Raw genomic sequence first — 20,055 nt, forward strand, 5'->3', positions numbered from 1 at the left:
CCCATCTACAATGCCCAATGGGCTAAAATGCCTGGGGCCCAGCTTAGGGCCTCTTCCGTGCATTTTCACCGACCTTTAAATGGGTGGGTCCACGCCATGAAAAGGTCGGCAAAAAGGCAGATCGTAATCAGCACGATGGTACTGGCATTCACTCCTTGGCCTGCCACTTTCCTGACTGCCACCGTTATGGGATACAAGAGCCTGGCAGTTGCACTGGCAGCAGTCTGGTGGCAGTCTGACCGCCATGCTCATACTCGGGCGATCCGACTGCCGAGGAGGCATTGGTCGGACCGCCAACAACTGTACGGTGGTCTTGGGACTGCCATACTCATATTCAGCCCCTTAACATAAAACAAAGAGCTGCTACCCCCAAAGATAATCATGATTTTGAGAAATCTATTATTCCAACCATTATATAAATGTATTCCCCACACAGCCATACAAAGTCTGTTACTATAATTTCAAACAAAGCATATAGACACACCCAACAATCTGCACTAAACGAGTCATTATGACTTCGGCAGGGACACTGCCAGCTAGCATTGGTCAGCGGCACGCCACCAAGCCAGCAGCATCCTGACCTCCGCATTACAACTAGACTGTGGGGCTGGTGGTGTTGTGCCAGTGCAGTCATGGCAGTAGCATATTGCGGCTCTAGGAAAGAGCCAGAGAGAATGCCGATCATGCTATGAATCATCTTGGTGGTCGGGCATACTGTCTACCTGCAGCACGGTCTGCAGGAGAAACAGTGCGCACCACCATGTACAGGGCATTGGGGTACACACAGCATGCAGCAGAAACATGTCTCCAGGGCACACTCGTCCCAGGACCACCATACTTGTAGTCAGGTCCTAGGTTTGGAATATTCTACAAACAGCCAATTTGCATTTGAAATACGAAATGATAGCACTAGTCTATGTCCCGGTCAGAGGGATAGCCACACTACAATTTACAAATAGAAAGTCTTTTCTACCAACAAAATGAAGACAAACTAAGTCCCCCCAGGAACTATTTAACAGACACTTGGGTTGGCAGACTGCATCACTCCTGACACAGACGCCAACTCAAATTCCAAATACCGTGGTGGAATGTCTATGACAGCACCTTGACAGAGGAAACCAAAACAAACAAGGCACTGGAAGCATGGCACAATGCCCTCCAATCAACACTAGGCAGTACCTAACCTACACTCTGTAAATTTATAGAAGCATTACAAAAAGAGCAAAGCTATCAACAACTAGGAATAGAGCAATCTGTTAGTTTAATTGCCCCTAATCTAAGCAAACAAACCAAAAGAATGTGCAACGTGCTACAATTTAAAGTCAACCTCTTCAAAATAACACAAGGGTAAATTACTTAAGGCCTCACTTATGAGTCTGGAGGTTCAGTGGCGGTCTTCCAACTACCCTATTATGAACAGGGTGGTCGAGCCACCCAGGGACCACCACAACCACCAGAGATCCTTTGCAGTAGCGCTTAGCGCAGAGCTCAGGTTTGGTGGGGCTGCTGCGACCTGCCAAGCATATTACAAGAGTCTTCACTGCCACACTTTTCATTTTTTGACTGATAGTGAGAGGGGATCTGGTAGCCCACTGGCTGGTAGTCCAAGTGGGACGGGTATGCCCAGACGTGGGTCCCACGCTCGCCATGCCACTGGAGTCAAGCTGTCCTGGCTGATGAGGAGTGAAACCCCGAAACCGGTCCTAGAATGCTTGTTTCCAGTCAAGGGAGGACTTGACCTGGCAGTTCGGGCTGGACTGCTCCTATTGGGCGCAAGACTGATTTGCATATGGCTGGGTCCAAACTGGAATGGCATGGTGAGCAAAAAAACGATGGATTTAGGCCCAGATCTCTGTACTGGGGTGAATGTATGACATTGTTCTGCATTCTGTCCATCAATTGTTCTTTTTGCATTGGTGGGGCTTCTGTGGCCCGCCAAGAATATTACAACAGTCCTCACCGCCACACTTTCATTTTTTGAAAGTGGGAGGGGATCTGGTAGCCCACAGTCATCACATCCACAGAGGGAAAGTTGTGAATAGAAAAGTGGCACCCCTGGCACTCAGAACTCCAATCACTTCTGCACTGGAGAAAGGACTCAAGAAGGGCTGCCATACAGTTCCCTGGAACCGGCAAAGAGAGGCTGAACCAAAGAATTGACTGCATGAGTAAAAGTCGTTGTCGAACCCCAGATAGAAGAGGTAAACACCAAGCAAGCCTGACTAGGTGAGTTGGTACCCTCACTAGCTTGATTGCCATTGACCTCTGAAGTGCAGCCTGGGATACCGATTCCCGATGCTCAAAAGTTGCACCGAGTCTGTTGGACCCAGGGTAGTAGTTAGAGTGCATGCAGTTTGGTTGTCAAAGATGGTCACTTGCCTCAGTTAAAGGGAACTGGTGGTTTTGCTATACCCAGAGACCAGTAGACCAGTGGGAACTGTTTTTTGCTGGACTTTAACCGGACTTCGAGGAACATCGACCTCAGTGGCCAAAATCCTCCCTCCATGTTTGTGGACCAAGGAGTGGCCCCAGGGAGACCAAGTCAACAGGATCAGCATCCACAGCATCCTTTATTATCTTTGGCATTGTGTATCATTGCATCAGAACCACTCCACTGATGTCGATAGTGACTCACCCATAGAATGAGAACTGGACTAGAGACTGCTTAGGCCACAAGGTAACTGTCTTGCCAAGCCATATTGGCCTCTATGACTTTCTCCCTGCAGGAATTGGTCACCCAAAGTGGGTCAAAGTAACCAAACACAACTTTACAAATGTTTCCAAATGTTTTCAAAGTAACAGCTAACCACTGTAGTTATTAATGCTTGTTTGCGATTTGAATGAAAAGCACAGATTTATTATTTGCTTAATAATTTATATCTCTGGAACCCTCTTTGTGTCTAAAATTTCATCAAAATAAGGGTTGTTTTACAAATTGCTGTAAGATTTTTTGTGTGTTATGCTCCTTTCTCATTCAACTGTTTTGGTACTTCTAAATGTGTCGCCCTTACTTTTTTGACAAAGCCTGACTTCTCAAAGCCACCGCTACCCATGGTTGATCTAAGGCCTTGCAAACGAACATAACCGGACCCAAGTTGAGTTTGTGAGTTTATTACACTGTGAGGCCACACAACCACACCAATCAATGATCTGTTTTCCTCACAGATATCAATATCTCTGCCCCAGAACTATACTTACAATATCCAGTCTTGGGCAAGGTAGGACCAGGTAGACTCATACTATGAGGCAAACCTAGAACTCATTGCGTGTCTTGTAGTTGATGATACCAATCTTTTTCAAATAGAAAATAGTTGTGGAACAAGATTATATCTGCCATTTCTAAGAGCCTGGCCTGTTTGCCATTGTGTTAAAACACATGTTGATCACTGAGGTTTAAGGTTGTGTTAAGGCAATTCTGTGTGATCATGTTCCTATTAACATGGCAATTTTCTATTAAAGTAAAAAGCACCTGAGGCTATTTGTAAAGGCATCAGACCAGGCATTGCATGAATGATCATTAGACTCCAATATCACACAGGAGAAAACATTAGGTACACATGGAGCGAGCTAGACTAATCATAATCTCCTGGTGTAGACAGTACATCGTCATCAGTGCTTTAAAATTTGGGGTTCTCTTAAGTGCTGTTAATGTTCTTTAGCAGAGGGTGATTTTCTACTGCAATAATGATCATACATACTGCATTTTAGGGTTCCTATGTGAGATGGCAGCAGTGAGCTCCAGGAAACAGTTAAACTCACACGTGTTGTTTAACCCCTTCCCCGCTCATGACGGAACCGCTCCGTCATGAGCCACGGTTGCCGTGTGCTGATGACGGAGCGGTTCCATCATGCCACGACCATTGGCGGCTGCTCCGCCCACGCGGCGCTGTTTCCCCGCCTGTGCGGGGGGACAACGCAACTGGGCGGAGTCATGACGGAACCGCTCCGTCATGAGCACAGCTCAACCGTGGCTCATGACGGAGTGGCTCCGTCATGAGCACAGCGCCACCGCGCTGCCCCCCGCACCCCCCAGCGCTGCGGCGGAATTCCCGCCGCAGCGAAGGGGTTAAAAATGTTAGACCTAAAACAGTGGAATGGCTTCATCTGCTTTAAACCAAACCAAGTTAGTGTGCAATACGTCCCAAAATCCAGTTTTCTCAAAAAAGTGCATCAGTTTTACTGACTTTGTAGAGGAGTTGTTTGTTGTTTTGTAGTATAGACTATGTACTTGTGAGTATGTAATATCTACCTCTCTTTCCTCATACATTCTTACCAGATATCTTGGATCCCCAGTGAGAATATCTATTTGAGATGACAATTCCTCTTCTTTTCGAAGCCATTTGCACTTTCAAGGCGCTCAGAAAAGCCTCACCAGTCCTTGTATCTCTCATCCAATCAGTAATCTGCACTTCCTTCTCAATAGGTGATGTCCTCCGGAACCTAAAGCAGGTCACCGTCACACCACTCAACTATAGAGCCATTGCTTGATCACCTTGCAAACTAGAAGAGATGCAAAATGAATTCACAAGACTTTTGGAATAATGTGGCCTCTCGTTGATTTTGCCCCTCTCAAGCAATAAAAACGAATTTATTGATTATGTAGAAAGAGAACAATTTAACTTAATGGCTCAAGGGTATGCTTGTGCCTTGGTCTTACTTTGCCTATTTACTGGTTTCAATAACATTGATCTCACTATCCTGCATGCTGTGCTCAGTGGAGGAGCCAAGGAATTACACCTGCTTGACTCATGTTCTTCTTGATTATTCAAACTCACCAAGAACATTGGGTTAATTTTCCTCCATCAGTACCAACATTCCATGAGGGGTATCTCAAAGTTCAGCTTTTTCAATGATCGTTTTCAAAATGACATGAACCGACTGACCCATATCATCAACTTGCTCAACACAGTTGTCCACAATTAAGATGATGCCCAGTTTACCCTGGCGCTTCAATAATGATCTAGGTACTAACTCAGATTAACTAGTTGCCTAAGGCCAAGTTCATCAATGAATGAACCATTACACATTTTGTCTCAATGTATCCAAGATAAATATTTCTGTCATCTGATCAACTGTCCAGCACGGTGGTCTTTTGCTTTCTCCGCCTTCATTGCATATCCCTACAAATGATGAAGAAGGTCACTAACCTTGAGGTATTGTTTAATGTTGAACTGCCTTCCACTCCTAAAATTAACATCACCAAAAATGTCTTCTATCTCTTCTACATAATCTGTATCCAATCAAATGTCAAGGATGACATTTGTAGCACACTGGAATTGAAATAATCACACTGCCTTGGTCTTTAAGTCCTTGCATGGACTCTTACAAGGTGAAAACCTTCTTTCCAAAACCACTCTCATGGCCAAAAAGCAATTCATGCTCATAGCCAAGGATGCACTTCAAAGGTCTATACACCATACCACCTGCCTAGACCCCTACTGTTGGCCAACTATCTACACTAAAGTTTCAAATCTATAAGCTCCCTGTGCTTCATCAAATAAATAAATAAATAAATCTAAGATAAGATGATAACTTTATGAATTAATTATTCTCCTCAATCTATGTCCTTGAAGCCCCTCAAGGGACTCACAAATGTGTCCACCCTGTAATAATAAAAGGTATCATTGTCTTTTCACCTATTTTCCATTAATGCCTTTTCTTAAGCAGCTCTGCTCATATTCTGAGATGATGAACACGTTTACAAGTATCACATGAAAAATCAAAAAAACAGTACTAAGACTTATAGACAACCTTAATAGGTGCATGTGTGTTCCGGCACAAGTCTAATGCAGTAGTCCTGGGCAGCATATACACTACCTTTTTGATTTTACAACTAACTTTTTATTACTAACAATACCCCATTATTGATAATAACTGGGTTCAGATTGATAATGCAGCCATAGAGTAGACCAACAACTAAATCAACCTAGATAACAACCTTATTGCTTCAAATGAATCATCATTCCACCATGCTGTGCTCTTTCTCATCATTTAGTGATCACTGGTCTATGCTAAATTCTGAACAGCAGATAGGTTTGAAGTCGATTTACTGTACAACACACATGGAGCATTGATTGATAACAAGTATAACATTATGATAATCGCTTTATATGATACCTATGGTTTTCTAGTTGTTTCTCACAAAATTAGTCAAATAGAATACTCGTGGGTCCACATGTACGACCATTTCCTTTTGCGACTCGTAATTTGTGAATTTAAGCGACTTGCAATTTGCAAGTCGTAAAAGGGAAAGCACCAATGTGTCTCAGACCCATATTGCACAATTTCCCCACATTATTTCTATTGTAGGATAAAACGACCAATTACATTATTATTGTGTATTGGTTTGTCCATAAACTATGTATGAAAGGTGTAGGATATTACTATCAATTGCATTCACTCAAACAGTCATCTTGCCAATACACTTTTGGTGGTCATATTCTATATGATACATAACCTCTCAGTAGAATAATGCATGTCTGTGTCTATGTGGTATATACATATCATCATTTTATTGCAAATGTGTGGTCTCATAGGAAAAATCATTGTAAATCAAAAGTGTCAAAACCGTATTTCCTTCTCCCAAACCATTTACATATCATTATCTTTCATTGAGTTCCACCCTTAATCTCGGTATATTAATCCTTATCTTTTAGGATCCTTTACTAACACAGCCCTCAATCACTACAACTCCCACTGCCCAGGTCTATCTACTTTACTACATTTATTAAATATAGCTAGAACTGTGGCCTTGAGAGCACACTCACTTACCCTGCCCAGGAATCTCCAGTCCAGCAGGTCTGAAAGCCTCTCAGTTCGATTCCTCTGAATGATCCTCTGGCGTCGCGACTGCTGGCAGAATCCGTACAGGAACTGCGTCAATTGATTGCAGGACTCGTCTGGAGCGCGATACCTTCTGTCAACTATGTAAATCCCTGGTGGAAACACAGGTGGGCAGAAGGTACAGTCATCACAACCTGTTAGCATTCTGCACTCGGTCGCTTCTGTGCATGGCCAGTCTTAGAGTCGTAAAAGAGTTTTACATTCAAGGCAATCTGATTATGCAGTAAGACAACTGACAGTAACTATTTTCACAATCTAGGAAGCATTGAAGTCACATTTATATTTTACATTGAACCTCTCATGAGATGTAAAATTACTCCATGTGCTCAAAGAAAAATTAAATTATTTTGAATTTGAATCATCCTGGGTTTTTGTCTCAAAGGCTGTGCAACTTTGCTAATTTTCTTTGAAATCAAGCAGCAATTATGAAATTCTAATTTGAAAATCATTTGCGGGGGTCACAAAGTACCTAGTGAAAGCCAGGAATGTGTACCACCTGATTAGGGACAAGAAAAACATTCACTCAGTCAGAATAATCCTAGACTCAGCCTCACAGCTGGTTGGTAAATGTGATGTATAGGCTTGTAGAGGATGGGGCTGAGAGGTGAGCGCTTCAAGGACATTCTTAACGACACCCTATTTCTTTGCCAAATAGTACTGAAAATACAGGTACTTCTGGTGAACATTAAGTAGCAGCGGTGGGAAACAGTTACTAGCCTGGCAACTGTGTTGTAACTTTCCTGCTGGCGCCAGTTTGTTCGCCGTTTGCACAGCCACAACTGTGCTTCCCCATGTTTCTTTTTTTTCTTCAGAGAAGCCTTCTCGTTCTTTCCCTGGTGATTAATCATTAGAGACCCTGCTTATTTACCCGCACTCATTGCACCTCTGCTTCTGAACGTGGAGAGGCATCCCTTGAACTCTCTCTTGGTTTTGTTATGGCATTTCCGCTAGAGCTTTTAATGTTTGCTTGTTATAAGGCTAACTCCTGCACATTCCCCCTTACGGCTAAATCATCTCTATGGGCACAAGTCAAACAAAGAATGTTCAGACCGGTGTAGCCTACCCTGAGAGCAGTTTCCCTCACTCACTTGAGGGAGGGTGGGGGCAGACGTCATGCACTGTGTTTTCTCTCTATGGCTCCCTGCCCCCATTTTTCCCCAGGTAAGTCCGTGTTGTGGGCTGGTCTTAACTCATTCACTTATTTGTTCTCACAGAGAAGGACTGGTGGAATTTCATCGAAACTTTCCTCGCCATGTTCTAACTCCACTGTCCTCTGAACCTGTGCTAATAAGAGTATATTGTAGACCCATTAATTGATTAAAGAAGCGCAAGCTTGCAGCTGTACGCATAAAAGTCCTCACATGCCTAGGGGAATTGTGCCACCCTCCTTCCTAAATTACTTTATCCAACCTGCCCTTTCTCTTTCTTCTTACATGCAGCGAATCATTTAGCATTATACAACATCTGAGCCCAGGGGTTTGATAGCAAATGTTCACATGCAAGCCTATCGGAGTAAGGTAGTAGTCATTTATATGCAGGTAACTCCACTTCCAATGAGAATACAAGCAGCCAGAACTGAGAGAAGACCTACTCCTGCTTCTACTCTAAAGACTGTATACCTCCCGGAAAGGCATTTTAGGCTTAATTCACAAAAGTACTTTCACTTTTGAGAACGTGTACTACTTTGACATTCACAAACTGCACCTTTGTCGTAGCTTACACTTGTGTATTATCATATTTTTGTAGTATATCCAGCGCTACACATAGCCAACCACTGGTACTGCAACCCCTTTGAATGGGAAATAATGGAGGTTTGGACCTAAAATAAAACCTCATAGGAAATCCTAATAAATTACATGGAATTATTTGAAATAATTAATCATATAAATAATTATCCTAAAAAAATATAAAAATAGAACATTCATTATCTAGTCAGGAAATATTTTTTTATTTTCAATTATTTCATTCTAAGACATTAAGGGCCCGATTCCGAGTCTGGCGGACCGCCAGACTCACAGAGGTGCAGCAGTCGCAGTCCAGCCACCGCTGCACTGGTATTCCGACCGCCCTAATACAACTCGGGCGGAGGGACCGCCATTGCTTGGTGGATGCAGCAAAAGGAACTACTGTTCCTTGGCAGTGGCGCAACAGTGTAGAGGAAACAAAATGATTGGCGAGACCTCACAGTTTCCTCTCCGCTGCAGTTTTCATGGCGGTTCCTCCTCCATGAAAACCATGGCAGAGAGGAAACACACAGGCCATGCCATGCAGTAACTGTTCTTGACGTTCCCATTGCAGTGCCCATTTTCAGAGGCACTGCCATGGGAACTCCAAAAAAAAAGCCCAGCAGATACAAGGAAACGCAGGCATGGCGGTCTGTGCCCGTCCCACCAAACTCATAATCGGGCTCTTACCTGTAAAATACTTCATAATTAAATAATTATCATTGAATTATTTTATTAGATTATTTAAAAGTTTATTAAATAGAGTCGCACTGCACAGCACCCGTCTGAAAGCTTCAGCGGGCCAAATGCCGAGTTTACACACTAAAATCAGAAGGTAAAATCTCCAGCAGAATAACCCTAGTCCTGTATCTGGCCACCGATCCATCAAAGTCAGCCTAAACTTGTGACTTTATCTTGCTCTCACATGACCAGTTACCCGAAATTGCGCTTCATGCTTTTTTGACCTAAAACTTTAAAAACTCATATCTCCAGTTACACAGATTGGATTTCTGTCTTTTGAGGTCATTTTATTTATTAACATATTATCTATTGTTCTAAATTGGTTTCGGAGTTTTCTTGTGTTGTGTTTTCACTTTATTATTGTTTAAGTGCTTCATAAATACTTTACACATTGCTTCTAAGTTAAGCCTGACTATTTTGTGCCAAGCTAGCAGAGGGTTAAGCACAGGTTACTTTAGTGACTTTTGTGATTCATCCTGACAACAATTGTGATGATTTTTTTTAGGTGGGCTCTCGCCCCCCCTTGAATAATACTCTAATTTCTTTATACATTAAAATGGTATGATGAAAATGAGGTATCCTGGACCACACATAGGCCCGATTACGATTACAGTCAGACACGCCTCCGACTGACATCATCTCGGAATGGAAACCGACCAATTAGTAGTCAGTGGTTCTATCTGAAAAACTAGGATGTGGCCGCCCATGAGGTGGTCAGAAAGATCGATTTTTCCATTGCGGCTTGTGCTGCGGTCAGAAAAGGGTCACAGCACAAGCCGCATTGGAAAAATTGATGTTTGCAAACATCCATGCACCATGTGCCAGGCACCATGTCGTGCCTATCACATGGGGTATGTATGTTTGGGGGGGCACCACAGGTGCCTCCCAGGCCTCATAAGGAAGCCACAGAAGAATGGGGCCCTGCTAGGGTGCTCCAAAGTCCATTTCCGACAGGCTTTCAATAGCAGTTGGACCACCATTGAAAGGCTATATGAAAGGGACATTGTAATCCCTTTGGCGGTGCCAGAGAAGGTACCGCCCTATTGTAGGGTATTACATTCTTACCAACAGTTGAACATGCTTCTTGAGCCTGTCAGAAGCGTTGATCGGTCCCATTCCAGAGCCTGTGTGCAGTCTGGGACTTCCATGTCGACTTGGCAAGTGCACACACTTGCCAGTCCCTAAACCTTCCCTTTTCTACATATTAGTCACCCCTAAGGTAGGCCCAAGGTACCCCCGTGGGAAGGGTGCATTGTATGTGAAAGGTAGGACATGCCCTGATGTGTGTGGCATGTCCTGATAGTGACATATTGGCAATTTAGTTTTTCACTATTGCAAGGCTACCTGTTCCCATAGGACTGAATGGGGAGATTGTTTATAACATCTTATACATATAACTGGCCCTGGCAACAAGGTGAAAAAATAAAGTTTAGCAAGCCTGAACTCAGAATGTTAAAATGCATGATTTTCACATCCTGTGTGTGAAAATACCACTTTTAGAAAGTAGGTATATTCTTGCCTAACCATCCAGTGTGCCTCTGCTAGGTTTATTTATTTAGGGGACTTGTATAGCACTTGAATCCCTCCTGTAGGGGTATCTCAGCACTAACGGACCCAATGTGATAAGGCTGCCTTCCAGGAGCAAGGAGCTAGAACAGAACAGTTTTCAGCGCTTTCCTAAACTGTAGATGGTCTGAGCTCTGCCTCAAGGAAATGGGGAGCTGATTCCAGTAAAGGGGTTCCACATATGAAAAAGCTTTTCCCCCTGTCCTTAGCTTCTTAATCTTTGGTATCTTGAGGAGAGATTTCGAGCCATAGCGGAGATCCCTATGGGGAATGTACCGGTTAAGTTTCTCTGCCAGATAAATAGGTCCTTTACCCCACACTGCTTTGTGAGTAATGCAACAAACTTTAAATTTTATTCGTTAGCGTACAGGAGCTTTTGGAGAAGAGGGAGTGAGGGAGTGAGGGGCATTCAGTGTTAAGCTGGCCACCGTATTCTGTACCACCTGTAGACGATCCAGAGAAGATTCATTGGTTGCAATCAGCAAAGCGTTGCAATAGTCAAATCTGCTCAACACTAGAGCCTGAATAAGAGACTTCCTTACAGAGTCAGGAAGGAAAGGAAAGACTCTTCTTAACAGGCTAAGCATGTGGAAACAGGAACCCACTGTATGGGTCGCATGCTCCTTCATGGTTAGGGTCTGATCAATACGGCCCCCTAAATTTTGTACCATTGTCTTTGGTATTGGAACAGTCCCCAGCTCTCTTGGCCACCACTCTGGGGTCCACAACAGTGGATCCTCTCCAAACAGCATGATCTCAGTCTTTCCGGCATTTAGCTGTAAAAAGTTGTTACGCCTCCATTGAGAGATTGCCAGCATGCCGGAGGAGAAGGTGTCTTGAGCCGTCTGGGGGGAGTTCTTAAAGGAAAAAGTAAGTTGGGTGTCATCTGCATATTTATTTATTTATTTATGAGATTTTTTGTGCGCAACTAATACCCTAAGGTGTCTAGGCACCTTATGATATCGGAATGAACCCATGGTTCCTTAGAAGTGCGGCCAATGGAGCGATATAGATGTTGAATAAAGTGGGGCTTACACAAGACCCTTGGGGCAATCCCTTGGTCAGTTCTTTAGAACGATACAGTCCCAGGTTCACGGTCTGGGAGCGATTTGTAAGGAAACTCGTCATCCATTGCAGTGGTACACCACCAGTACCAGATTCCGCCAGTCTCCTGAGCAGAATCTGACAGTCGACCATATCGAAAGCGGCCTAAAGATCTAATAACACCATGAGAGTGGATTGACCGCTGTCGAGGGCTAGCCTGATGTTGTCTGTAACAGCCACCGAAGCTGTTTCGGTGCTATGTTTCGGTCGAAAGCCTGATTGTGAGGGTTCAAGACAGCCTGCCGCTTTGATATGGTCTGACAAATGTTTGTTAATGTGCTTTTCCAGCAGTTTGCTCATGAGAGGTAAGAGAGAAATTGGACGCAGATTGGAGAGGTCTTCCATGGATGCTTTGGTGTTTTTCCGAATCTGAATAATCTGTGTCGCCTTCCATGCCAGAGGCAACTGTCCTTCTTTCAGTGAGAGATTAAGTAGGGAGCAAATTGGGGCTGACAGCTGTTTGACCAGAGAGGAAGAGTTTCTAGCAGGTATAATAGCAAGTGGCAAGCCTGATTTCACATTGCCCATTAAGGTTTCCACCTCTTACAGAGTTAGAGAGGGGAAACTCGCCAATGAATTTACCTTAGAGCAAGGTGGAGGTTCAATGGTAGTGGCCATCAGCTGTGAACTGCCAGCAGAAGAGATTTTATTACAGATGGTATCTATTTTCTGTACAAAATAGTCTGCTATTTTATCACAAAGGATTTGTGAAGGAGCTTCTTCAAGATCACAGGCTTTGGGATTTGTAAACGTTTTCAGAATCTGGAACAATACTTTAGGTGTATTCTCAGCCTGACTTAGCTGTTGGGTATTATAGGATTTGCGGGCCAGCTTTACATATATTTTTCTTTGTCATAGGTGAGATGGATGCGTCGCCATCGCCTCGCCAAATTTTTACAATGCTTTTTCCATCATGAAGCTCGGGAGTGAACCAGACTGCCTGTGCTCGCCTAGATTTACTCATTCGAGATTTCAATGGGGCGATCTGGTAAATAGCGGCCTGTGCTGTTTGCTGTCTGGGGTTGATCTGCAGTGGCTACTTGCTGCCAAGGAAAGGAGAAAAGGACTTTGCTGTTTGCTGTGTCCCCTGCTTGAGGAAGATCTCCAAGGGCTTGAAACTGAACTTGCCTCCTGTTCTGAAGTCTCAGGGACACAAAGACTTCACCACCAGCTCCCCTGAACTTCTTTGCTGGGAGTTCTGACCTGCAGAGAGGTGCCTGCTGTTGTTTTGGACCTCTAGAGACATTTTCCACTGGGATCTGGAAGAATCCATGCATCGTCCCGGATCGTTGCATCGCATCGAGGCGGCAAGTTTGTCGCAACATTTGGGGACACAGTAAGAAACGGACGCATCACCTCCCCACGCAGTAAGAAACCGACGCATCAGCCCCTCTCCGGTAAAGAACCGAGACATCACCTCCCCTGAGCAGCAGTAAGGAACCAATGCATCACCTCCCTCGTAGCCAGGAACCGACACATCACCTTCCCTGAGTGTAAGGAACCGACGCATCACCTTCCCCGCGGCATGTTTTGTTTGTTTGCGTGACGCATACCAGGTACTTGGTGTGAAAAGTGTTGCATCTGCAATTTGCTTTGAACTGAACTATTTCTACCATCTGAAACTCATATTTTCATTACAGTATTGTGGATTTTTGTTGTTTGGTCTTATTTTGGTTTAGATAAAGATTACTTATTTTTTTAAACTGATTTGGCGTCCATTTGTAGTGTTTTCACTGTATTACTGGATGTGTTCACAAATGCTTTACACGCTGTCTCTGAGATAAGCCTGTCTGCTCCACCCAAGCTACCAAGGGGGTGAGCAGGGGTTATTTTAGAAGTGTATCCCTCTTACCCTGACTAGAAGCAAGGGTCCCTATTTGGACAAAGGTACCTCTGCCAACTAGTGCCCCCCATTTCTAACACCCCTCATGCTGAAGGGCTACCAGCGTGACTTGATTCCCATACACCCAGAATGGGTTCAACCTGAGGATGATCCTGAGGGTACACAAAGCAGGCAGGTGCATAATAGCACAGGAGCCAGTACCAGGAGAAAAGCAGCCCCCTGCTGGCTCAGACTGGGAGATTACGGCATATGGGATGTGTTCACAGTGGAAGGCATGATGGTAACTGCCCGGTAAGGTGAGGAGACAGTAACTCAGAGCATTTCATGGTTTAAGAAGGTCGATTTCTCAGGCCATGGGGTAGTTGAAGAGGAAGACGTCCCAGAGACAGGAGACCTCAGTGTGACAGAAGAGACCCCGGAAAAACAAGAGTGCGGTGAACCATCTTGTGAACAGGGTATGTCTGATGGGGGCCCAATTGAGTCACACAGAGTAGGTTTGAACAGGTCCCAAAAGCAGCGGTATGATCTACGGCCCCACCCAATGCTGAATCAGAGACTCAAGGACTTTGTTTGTAACATCAAGTTGAGGGAATGCGGAGCAAAGTGGGAAAGAGATGTTATGAACCACCCAGCCACTGTCCGGGTTGACTCATTTCCCGGATGCACTTGCACCACACCCTCTGGCTGGGCGCGGCCAGAGGCTATAAATAAAAGTGGCATGGACCGCATTAGGTCTTCTGCCCAGACAGCGATACCAGTGTGAGTATGCCTTATATATAGCTGTTACCGGGCCCTAGCATCAGCCGCGTGGAAGCCCACAGCTGCCTGGTACAAACAGGACACATTTTATATTATAGCATCCATGCAGTGTGGATATCGCTTATAAGAGAAACTATCCAGGACACAGAAACAGAGCACTTGCACAACATGCAGCTTTGAGATAGCAGATGGTTCTAGCTTCTGCAGCAGTGCCCAGAAGCACTGAAGGACAGACACCGGTATGTGTGAATGGCAATGCACAGTAGTTGGTAGTGAGAACCAGAATCGGGGCACAGAGTGAGGAGGAGGACTTGCTGGGAGTAAGGACATGCATGGTTAGACGAGCTTGCTGTAAAAATGACATGATGAGGTAAAATAAGGAGTTCCTGAAAAAAGGTACGCGGAGTGGTGAGGCATACCAGTCCACAAGGCAAGAACAAGTGTTGCTGGCATGAATGATGAGCAGATATATGAGGTTCACTCGTCAGAGTGTCAGTGGCTTTAAGGGCTCCACTGAACAGGGTTCTGAAGGAAATGCCAACTTAAGGCAATTAGAAGAAGGACAAGCAGGGTGCCATGATGAACAATGAGGAGAGTGCAACCAGAGTGTAACTCAAGTATGCAGATCTGAGGCTGCTCATCATGAAAGATGTCCACATGTTCTCTGGATGGTGGGCAAGGCAGCAGCAGGTGGTGGTAATAGAGCAGCATGTAAGTGAACGGCCTGACAAGGAACTACATTTCGCCCATTCTCCAATTCTGTAATATAATCACATCTGCACAGTGTATATTCTCGTGAAATACTGAAAACGTGACTGACAGACAATGCAAAAAATGCCTAACAAGAAAAAATTAGGGAAGCAAACGGCTGAAGGGGGCCACTTTAAGGTCCACGAGTTCTCTATACTTATTAATGTATTGTTTTTTAAAATATTGATAACATGAGCAATTCCAGTGGAAAGCTAAAGCTGTTGTAATGAGACATAAAAATGGAATCACAGATTTTGACTAGTTCAGAATGCCAGTTGAGGTCCAAGAAATAGCACCTCGGTTCCAAAACAGTATTGCATTACAGTTACGAGTCCATGTAATCTAACCCGACTAAACAGGAAGCAGTGCTTACACTGGTACAGTGCGCTAAAATGCAAAAGAAGTGGTGTCATATAGATGCTCAAAGTTCATCTACATTGAAACAATTGTCAGCTAGGTGAATCAGATCTTTAGCGCTGACTTTTAAAAAGATGAGAAATCAAAGAACTAACAATTCGTGTCGCGTTGACATTTGTATTGCTTACAAAATGTTTTACACTGAGTTCCGACTGTCATTCCAAATGTCATCGTCAGAGATGAGGAGCACTGAAGGCTTCTAAAAGAAGTGAGTATCAACATCCTTGCGTCAGAGCGGATCAGTCTCATGAATATTCTTGAAGCCACGCCCCCACTTAAAGGCCACTCCAGGACAAAACGTTATTCAGTGCATTGAATGGTTTTCAGCCTGGTGGATTTCTTGGCTTCTACAAAGAAGACAACTCGCATTTCCTGTGAATAGCGGCTTATTTGTAACAATGAACTACAAAAGTGTGTTCCAGATGTTTTCGGATCTATATGGGAGCGTATTGGGATTTATATAGTGCCAAGCAAGCTGGCAAGAATCAGAGCATTGTACATGTATAGGGGAAGGCTGGATATAAGATAATGTACAGCGAGTGTGGACAGCCTTCATGAGTTGGTGCCGTGCTGGGAGGAGCAATTCTTTTGCAAATTGTAAAATGTGAAGGAATGAATTAGGGCCAGGCCTTTTTAGCTAAAACAGATTGACAGTCACTGGTGAGGTTCAGATATTTGTTTGTCAATTCTGGCCACAAAATTTGAGACCCTCCCAGCAGAGTCTTATTACATGTTGTAATGCCAAGAGTGTTAGGTGGGGTAGCGCCTTTTATGAAGCCCATTGGGCTCTGCCCACCCATGGAGGGCATATCATTGTAATAAATAATTCATTACGTTTGAATACATTAAAGTGAGGCCCTGCAAACCAGATTTTCAAAGTATGGAAAAGTTTGTGGGGCCTCCAAACCCCCAAATCACCTGAATATTTGGCTTAGCCCGGGTTGTTTGGACCTGGAGCAAATCTGATTTATTGAGGTTGCGGTTCCTTGAGAAGGCATAAGTCCTCAATGTAGGAAATGGATGTATTAGGCGAGGGGATAAGAACCCATCTCTTATAATTATCCCTATCCTTGTCAGGGTATATACCAATAGAGTCCCTAAATAAACCTGCGCTTTTCCTTCTGGTTACTTGGCACAAAGTAGTCAGGCTTAACTTAGAGACAATGTGAATAGTATTTACGTTGCACTCAAGTAGTACACAACACAAATATATCCCCAAACCCATTTAGAAAAACTGAGACTATTTTGATAAACACCAAAGCGACAAAACTCCATTATGTAGAACCAGAGATATGAATTTTTAAATTTTAAATAAAAAATAGTGCCAAAAGCTCTAAGCAGCAAAAACGATTATTTTGCCATATTAGACCAGATCAAAAGGTAAGGCCGATCACGATGGAGCGCAGGTCGGATACAGGGTCCAGGTTCGTCCCAGTAGAAAGTTTACCATCGGATGTAGAACATTTTATGGAGAAAAAGTGGTCATCCATTAGTCATTGGTGGGCCAAGCTTTAAGCTGGATCAGAAGTTGTGTTGATGATGGCAAGTTGCTAAAGAGCAGGGTCCCGGTGTGGTCGTTGATGAAGGGGTGGAAGCTGTCAGCAGGCGAAGTCCGTGCCTAAATAGGCCTTGACATCCATCAGATGCTGCTGAGTGTTAGTCCTGACGAAGTCCTCTACGTTCAGCCTTAGATATTTTTCTGGAAATCAGATCTCCCTTCAGCAGGGCAAACAAGCAAGGAGAGACCGACCGGCAATTCGCCATCAATGGCTTCAAATTCGACTGCAATTCAGTTTTAGGTCAGTACTCCAGGCAGGAAGTTGTCAAGTTTATAAGTCCCACCTCATGCAGTTGTGGGGATCAGAGAAGTACACAATTACACCAGCCAAAGGTCCTTGACCTGGGAGAAACCACTTGGGGTTTAGGACTCACTCCAACAGAGGCCAGCAACAGGGTCTAATTCAGTTTGAATTGGTCAGCTAGGCAGTTGATTGTGGAGAGGCCTCTGGAAGCTTGTTCTGTCACCGTAGCTCAAACAGGAGGGCAGCCAACTTCCTCTTGGAGACACTTATAGGGTTCAAGGTAAACAGACCCAGTCTTCCTTCAGGATTTAGACAGCAGGGCAGTTATTCATCTGATTCCTCACACGTCTGGGAGTGTTCTATTGACTTTGGTGGAGAGAAATCCCTTTTCCTCCCCCTAAACCAGTTCTGGTCAATTCCTCCCCTCCCACTGGGTGTGGTGCCAGTCTGATTAGAGAGACAAAGGGGAAGCAAGCCAAGATGTGAGATTCATTTGCCAGTGACTATGTAGGCCTCCCCTGAAGTTCAGTTCGGAGCTTGGCAGGCACGCCAGGCCATCCTGTGAAGGTAGGAGTCCCCCACCATCCACGGCCCTTTGTCTATTGTCTGGCAGCACTACACATCTCATCAGCATTGATGTGACACCTGGACACTGGCAGGAAAGCATTTTGGTTTTAGGAAGGAAAATGACAACTTTCTAAAAGTGGAAAATGACAACTTTCTAAAAGTGTAATTTCTAAAAGAGTAATATAAAATCCAACTTGACCATTTAGTAGGACTTTGAATTACTATTAAAATGAACATTTGAAGCATTTTTGTAGCTACTCTCAAACTGAATTTATCTCTTATTAAATGCAATAGTGTAAACCAGTGTTAAGCCAGCCTTGCCACAGTAAAAACGACTTTGGAGATTTTTCAGTAGCAGAACAGGTAAAACATTAAATATACATGTCCAACTTTTTTAATGCCCTATGGGCATTTGGGGCCTGACTTTTGGGTGGCTTAAAAGCATTACAAATGTAAGATTTAGATGGTTTGTTTTTCCAGGTCGAAATGGTAGTTTAAAACTGCACACCCAGTCTGCAAAGGCAGGCCTGATACATGTTTTACAGTGCCACTTTGTGAGTGCTGTAGCCCACTAGTAACATTTAATTTGCAGGCCCTATATACAGGTTGTTACCATATACTAAAAACCAAAAACCTATAAGCGAATTAAAGGTGCCAATCAGATGTACCCCAATTTTAACATTCAAAAGGGAAGTCTCAAGCACTTTACCTCTAGTTAGCAAGGTTACAGTGCTCAGAAAACTATGGCCAAAAAAACAGGTTCAACACCAGAAGGCAATAATTAGGGGTGACCATGCAGAAATGGCAAATTTCCAACACTGGTCTTTTATTTATTTTTACCTCACTTCCAAATTGTCGATGATGTGACCATGAGGTAGGGTGCAGTACTATTTGGTATTGCCTCCTAGGATATGGAACAATTTATTGTAATGTTCATGGACGTTTAGCAGTTCAGTTAATTTAGTTTCTTCTCACCTGATCTATGTTATGACGAAGGTCCTCAAGTGTGCGCCTTAAAAGAATTATATTCAAGTGCATTCGAGGGCAAAAATCTAAGTTGAAAAATTGCATCATATCTGTTGGTGCATATTTTTTCATCCAAAGCAGCATGAATGTCACCAGAACGGTGTAGGTGACACTATTGATATATATATATATATATATATATATATATATATATATATATATATATGAAGGTAAAATCGTCTGAGTTGCTGTCTCTGTAGAAAAGACGAGGAACGAACCCAAAATCAGTGCCAATCAAAGTTGATTTATTAGAATTACATCGAGCCTGTCCGACATAAATATATATCTATATTACCTACTGGCGGTCGCCAGTAGGTAGTTATAGTTAGGACCACGTTTCCATAGGAAATCCGCAACATTCTATTTTGAATAACTTTGGCGCCGGTCGACGAATCCTCGCAAATTTTTCAAAATAGGTGGGGCGCTACGCTCCGCTCCTACCCTGAAAGTCTCGGGGGGATTCGTCAAGCGGGGGCTGAGATAAAAGGGGGGTCCCAAAATGCGTTTTTCCCATGCATTTTTCCATAGGACCTTTAGACAGGGCTACAGCCCGAACGGCTGAACAGAATTACTAGAAATTTGGCAGAGAGGTAGTCCTCAGGTCAAGGAAGTGCCTTTTGTAGGTTTGGTGTAAATCTGTTCAGTAGATTCTGAGAAAATAGCCTTTAAATCAATATATATATCTGAGCCAGCTTACGGTGCGCTTACGGTACGCTTACCGTACGCGTACGGTGGCGTGCGCGAGCGCGATTCTGATTGGCTCCTAGATCTTAGTAAACATTCGAATCGGCCGAAACCAGGAAGCGGCGGCCGCCATTTTCTCTCTCGCACTGAGAGTGATGATAAAAATACAAAGCACAAAAACATGTAAAGGGGCTGTTTAGACAGCTCCCACACACATAGCCATGTTGAG

General features: G+C 43.9%; 1 protein-coding gene and 1 long non-coding RNA gene across 3 annotated transcripts in view; one reads left to right on the top strand and one right to left on the bottom strand.

Annotated features, from left to right (window-relative positions):
- Window positions 1-20,055, bottom strand: part of GYS2 (glycogen synthase 2) — a 528,148-nt gene that overhangs the window by 52,176 nt on the left and 455,917 nt on the right. For both annotated transcript variants that reach the window (XM_085652724.1, XM_085652725.1), the window contains one exon: window positions 6,772-6,935. In XM_085652724.1, the coding sequence (XP_085508850.1) occupies window positions 6,772-6,935 (164 nt within the window). The remainder of the gene's footprint in view (window positions 1-6,771; window positions 6,936-20,055) is intronic.
- LOC146855146 (uncharacterized) overlaps window positions 1-20,055 on the top strand; it is a 44,315-nt gene that overhangs the window by 21,006 nt on the left and 3,254 nt on the right. The gene's annotated exons all lie outside the window — the stretch shown is intronic.

The sequence above is a fragment of the Triturus cristatus genome, chromosome 4_1 (assembly GCF_964204655.1).
Source record: "Triturus cristatus chromosome 4_1, aTriCri1.1, whole genome shotgun sequence".
Taxonomy (NCBI): Eukaryota; Metazoa; Chordata; class Amphibia; order Caudata; family Salamandridae; genus Triturus; species Triturus cristatus.